At 43.6% G+C, this 14,969-nt stretch overlaps 1 protein-coding gene across 10 annotated transcripts in view; it reads left to right on the forward strand.

Annotated features, from left to right (window-relative positions):
- Positions 1 to 28: 28 nt before the first annotated feature.
- Positions 29 to 14,969, forward strand: part of LOC116376734 (protein tweety homolog 1) — a 46,694-nt gene continuing 31,753 nt past the window's right edge. For 2 of the 10 annotated variants that reach the window (XM_031785455.1, XM_031785450.1), the window contains exons 1-2: positions 145 to 1,222; positions 13,977 to 14,154. In XM_031785455.1, the coding sequence (XP_031641315.1) occupies positions 14,020 to 14,154 (135 nt within the window). In that variant the 5' untranslated portion in view covers positions 145 to 1,222; positions 13,977 to 14,019. Of the gene's footprint in view, positions 1,223 to 13,466; positions 13,578 to 13,976; positions 14,155 to 14,969 lie in introns of those variants that run through there. The other 8 variants (XM_031785430.1, XM_031838203.1, XM_031785436.1 and 5 more) reach the window with 8 other exon arrangements.

A 14,969-nucleotide genomic window follows, 5' to 3' on the forward strand; every position in this document is an offset into this window, starting at 1 on the left:
CCCCCGTCCTCCAATGGCACAAACACCCTGGTCTCTCATTCCACCCGCTCTCACTTAGTTTTTATTGTTTTTGTAATCCCCCTCTTTTTCAGTCAAATCACCCACGGTCATGGAATATCATCTCTCATTCTCTCCATCTCTGCTTTTTCTCCTTGTTGTTGAATCATGGTGTTGACACTATTTTGCAGTCTCCACTCGAAACTGGTTTTGCAACTCCCCTCTCCCTCTATTCATTGCTCACCCTCCATCCCTCCCTCTTTCTCTCACTCACTGTCCAGTTGACAACCCATCTTTTTCCTATTCACAATATCTTTGTTGCACCCTCCATCCTGCCCTCCCTCCTCTCTTGCTCTCAGTATCCATCTGAGAGCAAGAGTGGTGTGCTTATTTGCTTCTGCCTAAATATATGTGCATCTCTACCTCTTCCTCTCTGCACAACACAGCCAAAACACTGCCCTGCCTAACCACACAGGAGATTTCTTCAACAAATATTTTGTGGATTTTATTGTGCAGAAATGTGACTCAAACTCGAATAATTGGACCTTTTCTCGTTTTGTATTTTTGCATTTAGACAATCGTAGATTTTTTTTGTGATGATTTGTTGATTGGTCAGATTTTTGCCTCCTAATTTGAGAGTGTAGAGATTGGTATGTTGTGTGTGTGACTGAGTGTTGGAGGTTTCAGTTAGAGCTGTGTCTGTATCTCCCAGCAGCATCACCATTTGTGTGAGCTGACAGTGGACGGAGTCCTAATCCCCGTTAACAGATTCATTATCGCTGGGCACAATCGTGTCGCTGCCTTGTTGTGAAGTCGCCTGGCTGAACGATCTGCTGCCTGAATGGGGTTCTGACATGACGATAAGGGTCCCTCTGGGGTGTCTTCTCAATCCTAATCCCTCTCTCTCCTCCCTCTCTCTCCTCTCTCTCTTGCGCTGAGGGCTCCTCTCTTATCCATCAACACAAGCACCTCTCCACTGTTACCAGACAACCATCCAATCACAGGCTGTTTAATATTTAAAAAACAGACCCTGTTATTTATTTACATTTGACATTTTTGGGGTTCATGTCCCCTAAACCTATATATTTCAGGATGAGTTTTTTTTCCAAGAGGATCCAGCGTTGATGATTGGCAACGGTATACCTCAGTGAGTGTGTAGATATTTGACAGAACACCAGAGAAGAGCAAGAGATAGCAGAACACTCTCCCAACGCTACAGTCAAAGGTAAGAAACGGATCACTCTTCAATCACTCATTCACCATGGGTGAATTGTCTGTGTATTCTACAAGATGAATGGGCAGTCAAGTGAAATAGATTCATCATGCACTGTTAGACCATTGCAGTTTATGTTCAATGATGAAAAGTGGAGAGAAGCCTGGGTTTTACATCAAATGTTTGGATTTTTACACAATGTCTGTGCATTGGCTGATGTTGAAATTAGGAAATGATTTATAAAACATTGAGGTTGAACCATGTTAGTTTGATTCATTCTGTTTTGGATTGTTTTGTCAATCTCTACTTTATCATAGTTGATAAGAGATATTTTAGTTGATAAGAGATATTTGAAAATATCACATTGTATGTCACTGAATAGTTTGCTTAGCTTCATCTTCAGCAAATCTCTCTCAAATGCTACATTTTACTTTGTGCAAGCTTCTAAATGAGATTGTTAGTGAGGGAGCATTTGTCCATCCTCTTGGTACTGTATGTTATACTCTTGTACACTCCAAAGCTCCATGTTGGATTTATTGATTCTACAAGCACGGAGCAGCCTGCAGCTGAATGCACTCAATCTTTCATTGATTTGGGGAAATGTGTGTGTGTGTGTGTGTGTGTGTGTGTGTGTATGGTATGGTATGGTTTGGTTTAACTATCCTTGTATCCAAAATTTTGACAAATGTGTACATTTTGCTGGTCCCCACAAGTAAAAAGGCTATTTTAGGCATAGGGTTACAATTAGGATAAGGGTTAGGGAAAATAGCATTTTAAATTGATTTTTTCTTTGTTACCCACAAGGATAGTAAAACAAACGTGCGTGATCCTGCTGGCCGTCTAGGCAGAGTTCCTCTGTCCAGTGTCTGTGTTCTTTTGCCCATCTTTATCTTTTATTTTTATTGGCTATTCTGAGATATGGCTTTTTCTTTGCAACTCTGTCTAGAAGGCCAGCATCCCGGAGTCGCCTCTTCACTGTTGATGTGGAGACTGTTTTTTTGCGGGTACTATTTAATGAAGCTGCCAGTTGAGGACTTGTGAGGCGTCTGTTTCTCAAACTAGACACAAATGTACTTGTCCTCTTGCTCAGTTGTGCACCGGAGCCTCCGACTCCTCTTTCTATTCTGGTTAAAGCCAGTTTGCGCTGTTCTGTGAAGGGAGTAGTACACAGCATTGTACGAGATCTTCAGTTTCTTGGAAATTTCTCACATGGAATAGCCTTAACTTCTCAGAACAAAAATAGACTGATGAGTTTCAGATTTTTTAAAATTTGTTTCTGGCCATTTTGAGCATGTAATCGAACCCACAAATGCTGATGCTCCAGATACTCAACGAGTCTAAAGGCCAGTTTTATTGCTTCTTTAATCAGAACAGTTTTCAGCTATGCTAACATAATTGCAAAAGGGTTTTCTAATGATCAATTAGCCTTTTAAAATAAACTTGGATTAGATAACACAATGTGCCATTGGAACACAGGAGTGATGGTTGCTGATAATGGGCCTCTGTACGCCTATGTAGATATTCCATAAGAAATCAGCCATTTCCAGCTACAATAGTCATTTACAACATTAACAATGTCTACACTGTATTTTTGACCAATTTTATTTTAATGGACAAAAAATGTGTTTTTCTTTCAAAAACAAGGACATTTCTAAGTGATCCCAAAGTTTTAAACGGTAGTGTAGATACATTACAGTCCTCACACTGAATGGGCCGTTCATGTCCCCACTGACTGATGATAACTGGGCTGTGGTGTGTATCACAGGGCCATATAACTGTCTCATAAACCGCAATCATTAAGAGTGTCCTTAAGTGGTCGTTAGGGAGACCATTGTGTCTTAACGTGTGGCATGATTTCTGTTACATGTCATTATTCATACCCAGTGGCCCAGAGGAAAGCTGTTGTTTGTGATGTGTAGTAATGAGAATGTGATGCAATACATGATAAAGGAGAAGGTGGCTTTACTGTCCAAAGAGGATTTTCTTCCCAGCTGCACATCCTCAGTCTTCCTCATTAACTGCCTTACAAAATGGACTCGTGGAGAAACAAATTCTGGAGTCTCCCTCAATACAAATAGCTGAGTGACTGTTTCATAACAGAGCCATTCGCAGGTTTGAGTCAGTCAGCTTGGTGCAGTGACAGATAGTTGACGTCTATTCTACTGTATTCTATCCATTTCTCCTCGGCTTTGTTGTTCCTGAGAGTCTCTTGTTGTTTTTGAAGCAGTGAGTGCAAGGCACAGAAGTTTCCTTCTTCCGTCTCCCTCTCCTCTCCCCTTCTCTCCTTGCTGCCCCTATCACGTGAGTGCGAACTCCCCATTATTTTCTTTCAGTTATGCAATGGTAACAAGCTGGCAGGAAGCATCACGTCAACTTGAGCCTGCCTCCCTCTGACGACAACTACTGCTGGACCACTGCTCAACTCAGGCTGCTCCCTCCCTGGGGCCCCCTCAATCCCTTTCTGGGTTCATGTTAGCACTAGTTCCCATTGTTGACACCACATCTGGTTGAGGACAGACAGATTTATGATTGTTACGAATCCCTTTGGCCCTGCAGTCTAGGGGGGATGGAAACAAGACCCGCAACTTAACTCTTGCAAATTATAACAGTGAAAAGGAACAGTGAGAACAACAACCACAGACAACTTAAGTCTACCGTCAAACACTCATGGTTTATTTTTAAAACCGATGGTAAAGGGGTCGGGAAAAGGGGCTGAGCTGGACCCAAGGAAAGAAATAACATTATCCAAAAACACCCCTAAGCTAGACTACCTGCTTCAACAACAGCTAGTTCACTAACCAATAAAATACAGTGGGTAGACCACCCAGTTCTAACTAGTGTTCTTTAGACAATATTTACCTACGGATAGTGTATGTCCATGGGTGACTTGTCTTGGTACCCCCTTTTCCCACCATCAAACAAACAGTCAAACACCATAACAAAACAATACTCACAGGATAATGGACAAAGTGACATGTAGTTGCAAAAAACAAAAGAGAGAACTGATTGGGATACTTTTAAACCTGACTATCCTACCGATCCTCGACTTCGGCGATGTCATCTACAAAATAGCTTCCAATACTCTACTCAGCAAACTGGATGCAGTTTATCACAGTGCCATCCGTTTTGTTACTAAAGCATATGTTCTAGTCGGCTGGCCCTCGCTACATATTCGTCGCCAGACCCACTGGCTCCAGGTCATCTACAAGTCCATGCTAGGTAAAGCTCCGCCTTATCTCAGTTCACTGGTCACGATGGCAACACCCACCCGTAGCACACGCTCCAGCAGGTGTATCTCACTGATCATCCCTAAAGCCAACACCTCATTTGGCCGCCTTTCCTTCCAGTTCTCTGCTGCCTGTGACTGGAACGAATTGCAAAAATTGCTGAAGTTGGAGACCTTACCTCCCTCACCAACTTTAAACATCTGCTATCTGAGCAGCTAACCGATCGCTGCAGCTGTACATAGTCCATCGGTATATAGCCCACCCAATTTACCTACCTCATCCCCATACTGTTTTTATTTATTTACTTTTCTGCTCTTTTGCACACCAATATCTCTACCAGCACATGACCATCTGATCATTTATCACTCCAGTGTTAATCTGCTAAATTGTAATTATTCGCCTACCTCCTCATGCCTTTTGCACACAATGTATATAGACTTTTTTTTCTACTGTGTTATTGACTTGTTTACTCCATGTGTAACTGTGTTGTTGTTTGTTCACACTGCTATGCTTTATCTTGGCCAGGTCGCAGTTGTAAATGAGAACTTGTTCTCAACTTGCCGACCTGGTTAAATAAAGGTGAAATAAAAATTTTCAAATAAAAACCAAGGGAAAGGGATGTGATTGGGTAAGGGAAAGGAGCAGGTGTCTCCTGATTGGCGACACCTGTGAATAAGGGACAAGGAAAGAATATACACACATGATACACACATGATGCACACAGGATACCTGTATCCGTAACATCCCCACCCTTAAAAGAGCAACCCTATAAGGATTGCTACCAAAGTATTTACAAACTATTTACAATGAAGACCAACAAGATCAACAAACAAAGGCAACCTTACGAAACAAACAAAAATCATCATTTTTACACAGGAGACAAAGCATCTGCTAAAACATTATCAGAACCCTTTTTGTGGCGGATCTCCAGATTATATTTTTGCGCAATAAGCGCCCACCTCTGGTTCTGGTTGTACAGTGGGGCAAAAAAGTCAGCCACCAATTGTGCAAGTTCTCCCACTTAAAAAGATGAGAGAGGCCTGTAATTTTCATCATAGGTACACTTCAACTATGACAGACACAATTAGAAAAAAACATCCAGAAAATCACATTGTAGGATTTTTAAAGAATTTATTTGCAAATTATGGTGGAAAATAAGTATTTGGTCAATAACAAAAGTTTCTCAATACTTTGTTATATACCCTTTGTTGGCAATGACAGAGGTCAAAGGTTTTCTGTAAATCTTCACAAGGTTTTCCCACACTGTTGCTGGTATTTTGGCCCATTCCTCCATGCAGATCTCCTCTAGAGCAGTGATGTTTGGGGCTGTTGCTGGGCAACATGAACTTTCAACTCCCTCCAAAGATTTTCTATGGGGTTGAGACCTGGAGACTTGCTAGGCCACTCCAGGACCTTGAAATGCTTCTTACGAAGCCACTCCTTCGTTGCCCGGGCGGTGTATTTGGGATCATTGTCATGCTGAAAGACCCAGCCACGTTTAATCTTCAATGCCTTTGCTGATGGAAGGAGGTTTTCACTCAAAATATCACGATACATGGCCCCATTCATTCTTTCCTTTACACGGATCAGTCGTCCTGGTCCCTTTGCAGAAAAACAGCCCCAAAGCATGATGTTTCCACCCCCATGCTTCACAGTAGGTAATGGTGTTCTTTGGATGCAACTTAGCATTCTTTGTCCTCCAAACACAATATATTTTGGTGGCATATGGTCAGATGAAATTCTCCCAATCTTCTTCTGGATCATCCAAATGCTCTCTAGCAAACTTCAGGCGGGCCTGGACACGTGTCCCCCTGCTTAAGCCAGTACGTCTGGCACTGCAGGATTTGAGTCCCTGGTGGCGTAGTGTGTTACTGATGGTAGGCTTTGTTACTTTGGTCCCAGCTCTCTGCAGGTCATTCAGTAGGTCCCCCTGTGTGGTTCTGGGATTTTTGCTCACCGTTCTTGTGATCATTTTGACCCCACGGGGTGAGATCTTGCATGGAGCCCCAGATCGAGGGAGATTATCAGTGGTCTTGTATGTTTTCCATTTCCTAATAATTGCTCCCACAGTTGATTTCTTCGAACCAAGCTGCTTACCTATTGCAGATTCAGTCTTCCCAGCCTGGTGCAGGTCTACAATTTTGTTTCTGGTGTTCTTTGACAGCTCTTTGGTCTTGGCCATAGTGTAGTTTGGAGTGTGACTGTTTGAGGTTGTGGACAGGTGTCTTTTTATACAGATAACAAGTTCAAACAGGTGCCATTAATACAGGTAACGAGTGGAGAACAGAGGAGCCTCTTAAAGAAGAAGTTACATGTCTGTGAGAGCCAGAAATCTTGCTTGTTTGTAGGTGACCAAATAATTATTTTCCATCAAAATTTGCAAATAAATTCATAAAAAATCCTACAATGTGATTTCTTTCTTTCTTTTTCTCTCATTTTGTCTGTCATAGTTGAAGTGTACCTATGATGAAAATTACAGGCCTCATCTTTTTAAGTAGGAGAACTTGCACAATTGGTGGCTGACTAAATACTTTTTTGCCCCACTGTACATCCGGTGGAGAAACACTAAGGGGTTATGGTCAGTATATACTATCACTTGTAGGGCACTAGAACCAATATATACTTCAAAGTATTGCAGAGCTAACAACAAAGCTAGAGCTTCTTGTTTGATGGTTGCATAGTTTGCCTGACATTTAGTTAAACTTACGAGAAAAATAACAAACAGGATGATCCACTCCAATCTTGTCCTGCTGCAGTAGAACAACACCAACACCTCTGGCACTAGCATCTACCTCGAGTTTAACCGGTAGTTCAAAATCCGGAGCAGCAAGTACAGGGGTATTACATAAGAGTGCTTTAGCAGTATCAAAAGCTACCTGACAATCAGGGTACCACTCAAACGATTGGCTGAGAAAATCGGTCAATGGAGCAATTACTGCAGAGAAATGTTTACAGAAACTACGGTAGTAGCCAACCATCCCTAAAAAACTGCGTAGCTCTCGTCTGGTGGTAGGTGCGGGGAATGCAGTTATAGCCAAGACCTTGGCATCAACAGGGCGCACCTGTCCATGGCCGACCTCTTTGCCGAGATTGGGAAGGCTACTGTTACCTAACTCGCACTTTGCCAAGTTCAGGGTTAGAGAAGCAGCTGCCAAACGTTCACATACTACCGTTAGAGAGTTAACATGATCTGACCAGTTAGACGAATAAATCACTAGATCATCAAGGTAGGCACTACAATTGGGAACGCCAGCTAATACGGAGTTAACCAGTCGTTGGAAAGTGGCTGGTGCATCCCGCATCCCAAAAGCCATGACTGAGTACTGTAGGAAGTTGTCTAGGGTCACAAAGGCAGAAATAACAGAAGTACGTGAGGTTAACGGAACCTGCCAGTAACCTTTTTAAGAGGTCTAACTTAGTTACATAAGTAGCAGCACCAACAGATACAGTCGTCCAGTCTGGGTAACAGGAACGAATCTGCCATTGTGACAGAATTTATCTTTCGATAATCTGTACATAACCTGAACGTACCATCAGGTTTAGGAACCAGAATGCAAGGAGAACTCCAAGGGCTTGAACTTGGCATAGCCAGGTCATTCTCCAACAAATATCTCACTTCATCCCTCATTATCTTCCCCTTATAAGCATTGACACGGTATGGGTGTTGCTTGATTGGGGTTCCAACATTAATGTCATGTTCCAACACGTTTGTGCGAGTAGGAACGTCATAAAAGAGACATGGACAACTGTGTAGTAGCCTCACAATATCGTCGGCCTGTCCGTCCATTAAATGAACCAGAGACAGCAGCATTTCTGAGTTGGGCAATCTCACGCACTGCTGCTGAGTATTGCGCAACTCTAATCCATCTCCATCAGTCATCAATATGACAGCCCACTATCATAGAAGCAGAGGAGACCTAGTACCTGCTAACGTAGTCCAACACATTCTCATCTCCCACACACAACTTTTGGGACAAAAACGGTTCTTTAAGGACTTTCATTGGTCCTCTCACTCTCACTGTGTGACCAATCACTAGTTCAGCCGGGCTGAACCCTAGGAACTCCTGCAAACAAAACCAGAGGAACTCCCTCATCCCAATCTTTCTCAGATTCCAAACAATATTTATGTAGCATAGACTTCAGTGTCTGATGCCAACGTTCAAGCGCAAGAGACTTTGGGTGATATGCGCTTGACACACGGTGCATAATTGACAGGGATTTTAACACCTGCTTGAAGAGCTTTGATAGGAAATTGGTACCTTGATAATTTTGTACCACCTTAGGTAACCCGAATGTTGTGAAGAATTTTATTAAGTCTTTACTCACCACCGGAGCTGTAATTCTTTGCAGAGGAATGGCCTCGGGGTATCTTGTTGCCATACACATAATCGTTAACAGAAACTGGTTACCCACTTTTGTCTTCGGTAATGGTCCAACACAATCAACCACCACATGTTCGAATGGTTCACCTATGACAGGTATTGGACAAAGAGGAGCGGGAGGAATAACCTGGTTTTCCTGTTATCTGACATGTGTGGCATGTCCGACAGAACTGAGCCACATCTGGTTTTAAACCCGGCCAAAAGAAATGTCGAAGGACCTGATCATAAGTCTTGGTGATTCCTAAATGACTGGACCACTGGTGATCATGAACAAGAGATCACATTTTGTCGAAAGGCTGTAGGAATCACTATTTGGTAAACAGCATTCCAATTTCCGCCCACGTCAACATGGGATGTCCATTTATGCAGGAGGAGATCACCATCAATGAAGAAAGCCACATTCTTCTTCTTTACCTCTTCCAATGAGACAACCCTAGAAAAACATTTAGCAAGCTTGTTGTCAACCTTTTGGTTAGCAATCAGCTGCTCACGAGTGACTGGTAACTGTATTGCATCAGCAATAAGTTCAACATACTTCCCTGGGCTCCTCAGAGGTAGCATACAACCCATCCTCTGGATCAACTTCTTTGAACAGAACAGTGTTCGACAAATCTATCACGTCACCCACTTGTCGTGCCTGAGCACGAGTGACAGCACAAGCGGGGAATACACGTGGATAACTCTGTGCCAGCTCATTGGAGAGAGAGTGGTCACTTTTATCCAATATGGGTACTACCTTTCCTCCGGCAATATCGTTACCCATTATAAGGGTCACACCCTTTACTGGCAACAGGACGTGCCCCCACTCTGAATATTCCACTGATTAACTCAGTGTACACTCAAAGTGCAATGGCACTGGGACAAAACCCATTTCAATACCCTGAACTAACACACTGGAACCACAGTATGTATTGTCAGATAAGGGCAACACATCAGACAATGTAAACGACTGCGCTGCAACAGTATCTCTAAGGATTTTAACCGGACGCTGAGACGCTTCATCATTCGTTAGGGACACAAACCCCTGAAATGAACGGTTCATTATTGCGGTCGGGGACTGGGACTTTCAAACTACAGTTACCCTGAGGCACTTGTTTAGTTACAGGTCTCACAACCATACGAATTAGACCAACACCTGTTGACGGCTTGGCACGAAGAGGCATCCCTTGTTTGCGTTTTAGCAGGAAGCAATCATTAATCATATGTCCCACCTTATGACAATAGAAACAGGGACGCTCATTTTTCGGGCCTGCTTGATGTACTGCTGACTAAAAGTAGGCAATTCAGCGGCTCTACTCTCAGTAGGAGCTGAAAACACGCTCTTGTGCGTCAACACAAACTCGTCTGCCAACACAGACGCTTCTGACAAGGAGGATAAACTCTTCCAGCAAGATTAGCTCCCGAGAGAGTTGAAATCAGTTACCTTGCTAGCCGCATGCCATTTATCAAACAGATTTCCCTTGTCTCTAGCAAATTCTACATAAGACTTCCTATGAGACCTAAATCTCTGTCGGTATGCCTCAGGCACAAGCTCATAGGCGCATAGAACAGTAGCTTTGACCACTTCATAATTCAAACTGTCTTCAAGAGGTAGCGCTGACAAAACCTCTTGGGCTTTACCAGTTAATTTACACTGAAGTAATAGGCACCATACCTCTTCAGGCCATTACAATGCTACGGCTATACGTTCAAAAACACACAAATAGGAGTCAATCTCTGCCTTAGTGCCTTTGGTCAGAGAGTCAATCTGCCTTCTAATGTCAAAAGTGTTGGAAGCTACAGCTGGTGAGGACGGCTCACTAACAGGCACAGCAGGAACGGAGGCTAGCATCGCTATCTCTGCCTCCAGTTCCATCTGGCACATTTTTAACTCCAACTGCCGCTGTTCTTTTTCTGCCTCAATTTTACACATTTCCAACTGGAGATTTTCTCGCCTAATTTGGGCTCTCTTCCGCCTCCAGTTGGAGCTGTGTCGAACGGACATCCCTCCTGGCATCACCGTTTGACTGTGGGGAGAGTGGATCAAAACGGGGCAATGTGGCTGGAGCTTTATCCTTGCCCTCAGACACCGACGGCTTACAGGAGCAGCAACATCCCCTACAGGGGTAGTAGACTCAGGCAGCGGTAACACAAGCGCCTGCTCTTCCAACAAAACACAACACCAGTTGTTTAACCTCCGCTTTAAGTAAACTCTGCGGAATCGATACAGAGTAATGGTCAGCCAAGGTCAGTAAATCAACTCTACAACATTTGTCAAAAGCCTCACATGTAGTGTTATCCAAAAAGGATTTCAAATCAAATGTAGCCATTTTGAACTACCACGAAAACACAAGAGCCAACAAATAGCAAACACTAATGCTACATCAGCTATGATGCTCAACACTGAACTAGACCACTACAACAATCTACACGAGCGGCATGGGTGTCAGTAAAGACAGATCCCAGATGAGCCCCCACTTATGTTACGAATCCCTTTGGCCCTGCAGTCTAGGGGGGATGGAAACAAGACCCGCAACTTAACTCTTGCAAATTATAACAGTGAAAAGGAACAGTGAGAACAACAACCACAGACAACTTAAGTCTACCGTCAAACACTTATGGTTTATTTTTAAAACCGATGGTAAAGGGGTCGGGAAAAGGGGCTGAGCTGGACCCAAGGAAAGAAATAACATTATCCAAAAACACCCCTAAGCTAGACTACCTGCTTCAACAACAGCTAGTTCACTAACCAATAAAATACAGTGGGTAGACCACCCAGTTCTAACTAGTGTTCTTTAGACAATATTTTCCTACGGGTGGTGTATAATGGACAAAGTGACATGTAGTTGCAAAAACAAAAGAGAGAACTGATTGGGATACTTTTAAACCAAGGGAAAGGGGATGTGATTGGGTAAGGGAAAAGGAGCAGGTGTCTCCTGATTGCCGACTGATTGGTGACTGATTGGCGACACCTGTGAATAAGGGAGAAGGAAAGAAAAAACACACAGGATACCTGTAGCCGTAACAATGATAATTGCCAAAAATTGTTAATGTAGACTTTTCCAAGTAATATGTATTGAATTTCAATTCACACTACAGTCTAACCACACAACAACATTCCTATAATTCACCTAATGTGACAACATCCTCTACCACCCTCACAGCTGAATAATTCAAGACTATAACATGAAAAATCCTGTTTGTTGATATACCATCAGAGTCTGGCCATAACAATGTGAGACTACAACAATAACACCAGTCTGTTGACCGCCTCAGTGTGAGGGGATGGACGGCAGTGTGTGAAACCATTCAGCTCCCACTGTTCACAAGGGAAACAGAGTGTTGGCATTGATTTTGTTAGTGACAGTTGGGGGTTTGGAGCCATTAAGGGGAACAGGCTTATTCTAATGAGCTTGGGATTGACTGTCTGGGTTGTCTGTTTAACTGGGCCTGGGATGCCCCAAATCCACATGCACACACACCACACACACACACATCCCAAACAATGACCCCAACACCTGGACTTATTATGTCCATTGAGACGATTGTGTCCATTGAGTCCATTGTCTTTCCTCAACGTTCCTCTGTGTCTCACTGTATGTAGAGCAGTACTGTACAACCCCCTGTCTCTACTCCTCAGTACAACTCCTGTCAATGGTCTAGTCTGTGCTGATCTCATCTCATAGGCTCTCTTGAAACCCTCTTGTCTTCAACTGTAAAACCCTGGTATTCTCTTAATCTGCACAATCGGAGTTGTGGCTCCCTTTACCATCCCCCCTCATCCCCTCTTCATAGCTCTGTGATTGTAATGTAGATTGTGGTGTCTATCTGGGATAACCGGATTTCCCTTTGTATATCCCCTACTTTCTCCCTATTGGCTGGGCTTGAGGAAGGGAGGGGAAGCAGAGTCTCTCAGCAGGGTGTGGTGGTGGAGTTTGGCTACAAAGACTGACCTGTTCTCCCTTGCTTCCCCTCTCTCCTTCCCTTTGGAGGGTGGTTGTGTGAAGTCTGCTACTGTGCATCATTGTTGTAGACATACTATCTCTTATAGTATCTTCTAATTTCCAGGATGGTTGAGGGGTGTTGTGTTGATAGTTGGTCTGATGGCGGTTGAATCTCCCTCTTGTATTGACCCAACTCTGCCTCTGTTATATAGTGCTGGTTGTGTGGTGTGGCTGAGATTGCCACTGGACCTCCCACTATCTCCCCTACTCTGCTCCCATAGGTTGAGGAGTATGATGAAGTAGGATGTTAGTAGAGACGACAGGGTAGTTGGTTTAGTTGAATTGGAATGGAATTGACCACGACCATGATCCAAATGTAGATTAGAAGCTGAGCAAAAATAACTAGCAATGTCTGCTCTTGCTCTGTGGTTTCTGCTCCACAGGGTTTCACCCTGCATACCTCCTCGCTCCAGGTACAAGTCTTTAGGCATAGCTCTGATCTAGGATTAGATTACCTTGACTTACACAATTTCTTACACAAAACCTCACCTTTAGATCAGAGTCTAGGACAGGGGTGTCAAACTCATTCCACAGACAGCCTAGTTTCTGAAGGTTTTTGTTATTTCCTTTCAATTAAGACCTAGACAACAGAGTGAGGGGAGTTCCTTACTAATTAGTGACCTTAATTCATCAATCAAGTACAAGGGAGGAGCGAAAACCCACAGACACTCAGAACTCTGTGGAATGAGTTTGATGTGGTCTAGGAGAAGACAATGTAAACATCACCTTAGATCAGAGTCTAGGAGAAACTTCACATTGTCCTGAACCACCTACAGTAAGTACACTGATTGATGAAATAGGAAGTTTCAGTGTACATGAGCATGTCTGACAACTGTTCAACCATTGGCTGGCTCTCCCATAGACTGGAGGGGGGGGGGGGGGGGGGTTGGTGAGGTGATGTTCCCTCACTCCCTCCCTCCCTTGCTCCCTCCCTCCCTGCCTCCTCAGCAGGGTTGTTCTGAAACATCTTATCTTTCTTCCCTGGCTTCCAGTGTGTAAGAAGGAGTGGTAGACGGACAACATTTCAGTTGCAATAGCCATCACCCAGCACCACATACAGCATAAGGCTTTGTTTACTCATAGTATTTATCATTGGTTCGCCACTGGTGTGGAAATGTGGAATATGTCTATCACTTACACACCTTTTGATATTCTAACCCTTCTCTTGACTTAGTTCCTTTCAACAGGGTGGAGGAGGGGGGGTTAGGCGATAGACTATGGCTGCCATGGCGACTGTGCCCAGCTACACCCCTTCGCTATGGGTGAGGATGTGCCACGCCCTCCCCCGGCTGGACCTCACCATGACGATGAGAGACAACCTCTTCATCCCCGACAGCTGGGAGTACCAACAGGTAACAGAAAACGCCCACAGCCAATCACATCCATCGCAAACTACAACTGGCCAATCATACAGCACGGCTGATTGATTCATATTTATCTCAAGTTTTCTCTTGGTTCAAACAACAAGATCGACAATAAAAGACAGCTAAGATTCAATGGAAAATATGTATTGCACTTGGTAAGAATGAGAACCAAGTCTGATACCGCAATGATACAGAATCCCCCCACCCCTCATGTTAAATACTGCCCCATAAAGATCCCTCTCTGTTTTGCACAGCGGCATCTGCAGAATCCTACTGGTATTATTAGAGCATTTAAACAGCTTATTCATGCTAGTGGTGCAAGTGGCCTAGTTATTGACAGGGAAATGAGCCCAGACCACTCAGAAGAATCTTGACCTGGAATTCAAGTCATCAGAAATATTACACCACCTGGCTGTCTCTCCTCAAAACTGTTAGCACTTAATTACACTGTTCTGTTCCCATCTCCACCACAGTTCAGTTTACATCCCTCACATCCCTGGAGTCTCCACTACAGACTCAATCTTATTTCACATTCATTCTCATCATCGGCATGCAATTGTAAAAGTTCCACAGTACGGTTTGAGTAGGATTTGGTTTGAGTGTTTTTATCTGGAGACACTGTAGTAGCAGCAAAATGTTGTGTTGTCAAAATGTTTGTTGTGTTGTTGTTCATTTCTAGGTTTCACCATTCCCTTCCAGTGGCTCTATGTCCCTACTCCCTACATCACACACATTGCATGTTTACAACATGTCTATGGTACCTAGAGAGAGATTCTCAAATGATCCGCCAGTATAGAAAGACA

This window comes from Oncorhynchus kisutch, linkage group LG2 (genome assembly GCF_002021735.2).
Source record: "Oncorhynchus kisutch isolate 150728-3 linkage group LG2, Okis_V2, whole genome shotgun sequence".
Lineage (NCBI taxonomy): Eukaryota > Metazoa > Chordata > Actinopteri > Salmoniformes > Salmonidae > Oncorhynchus > Oncorhynchus kisutch.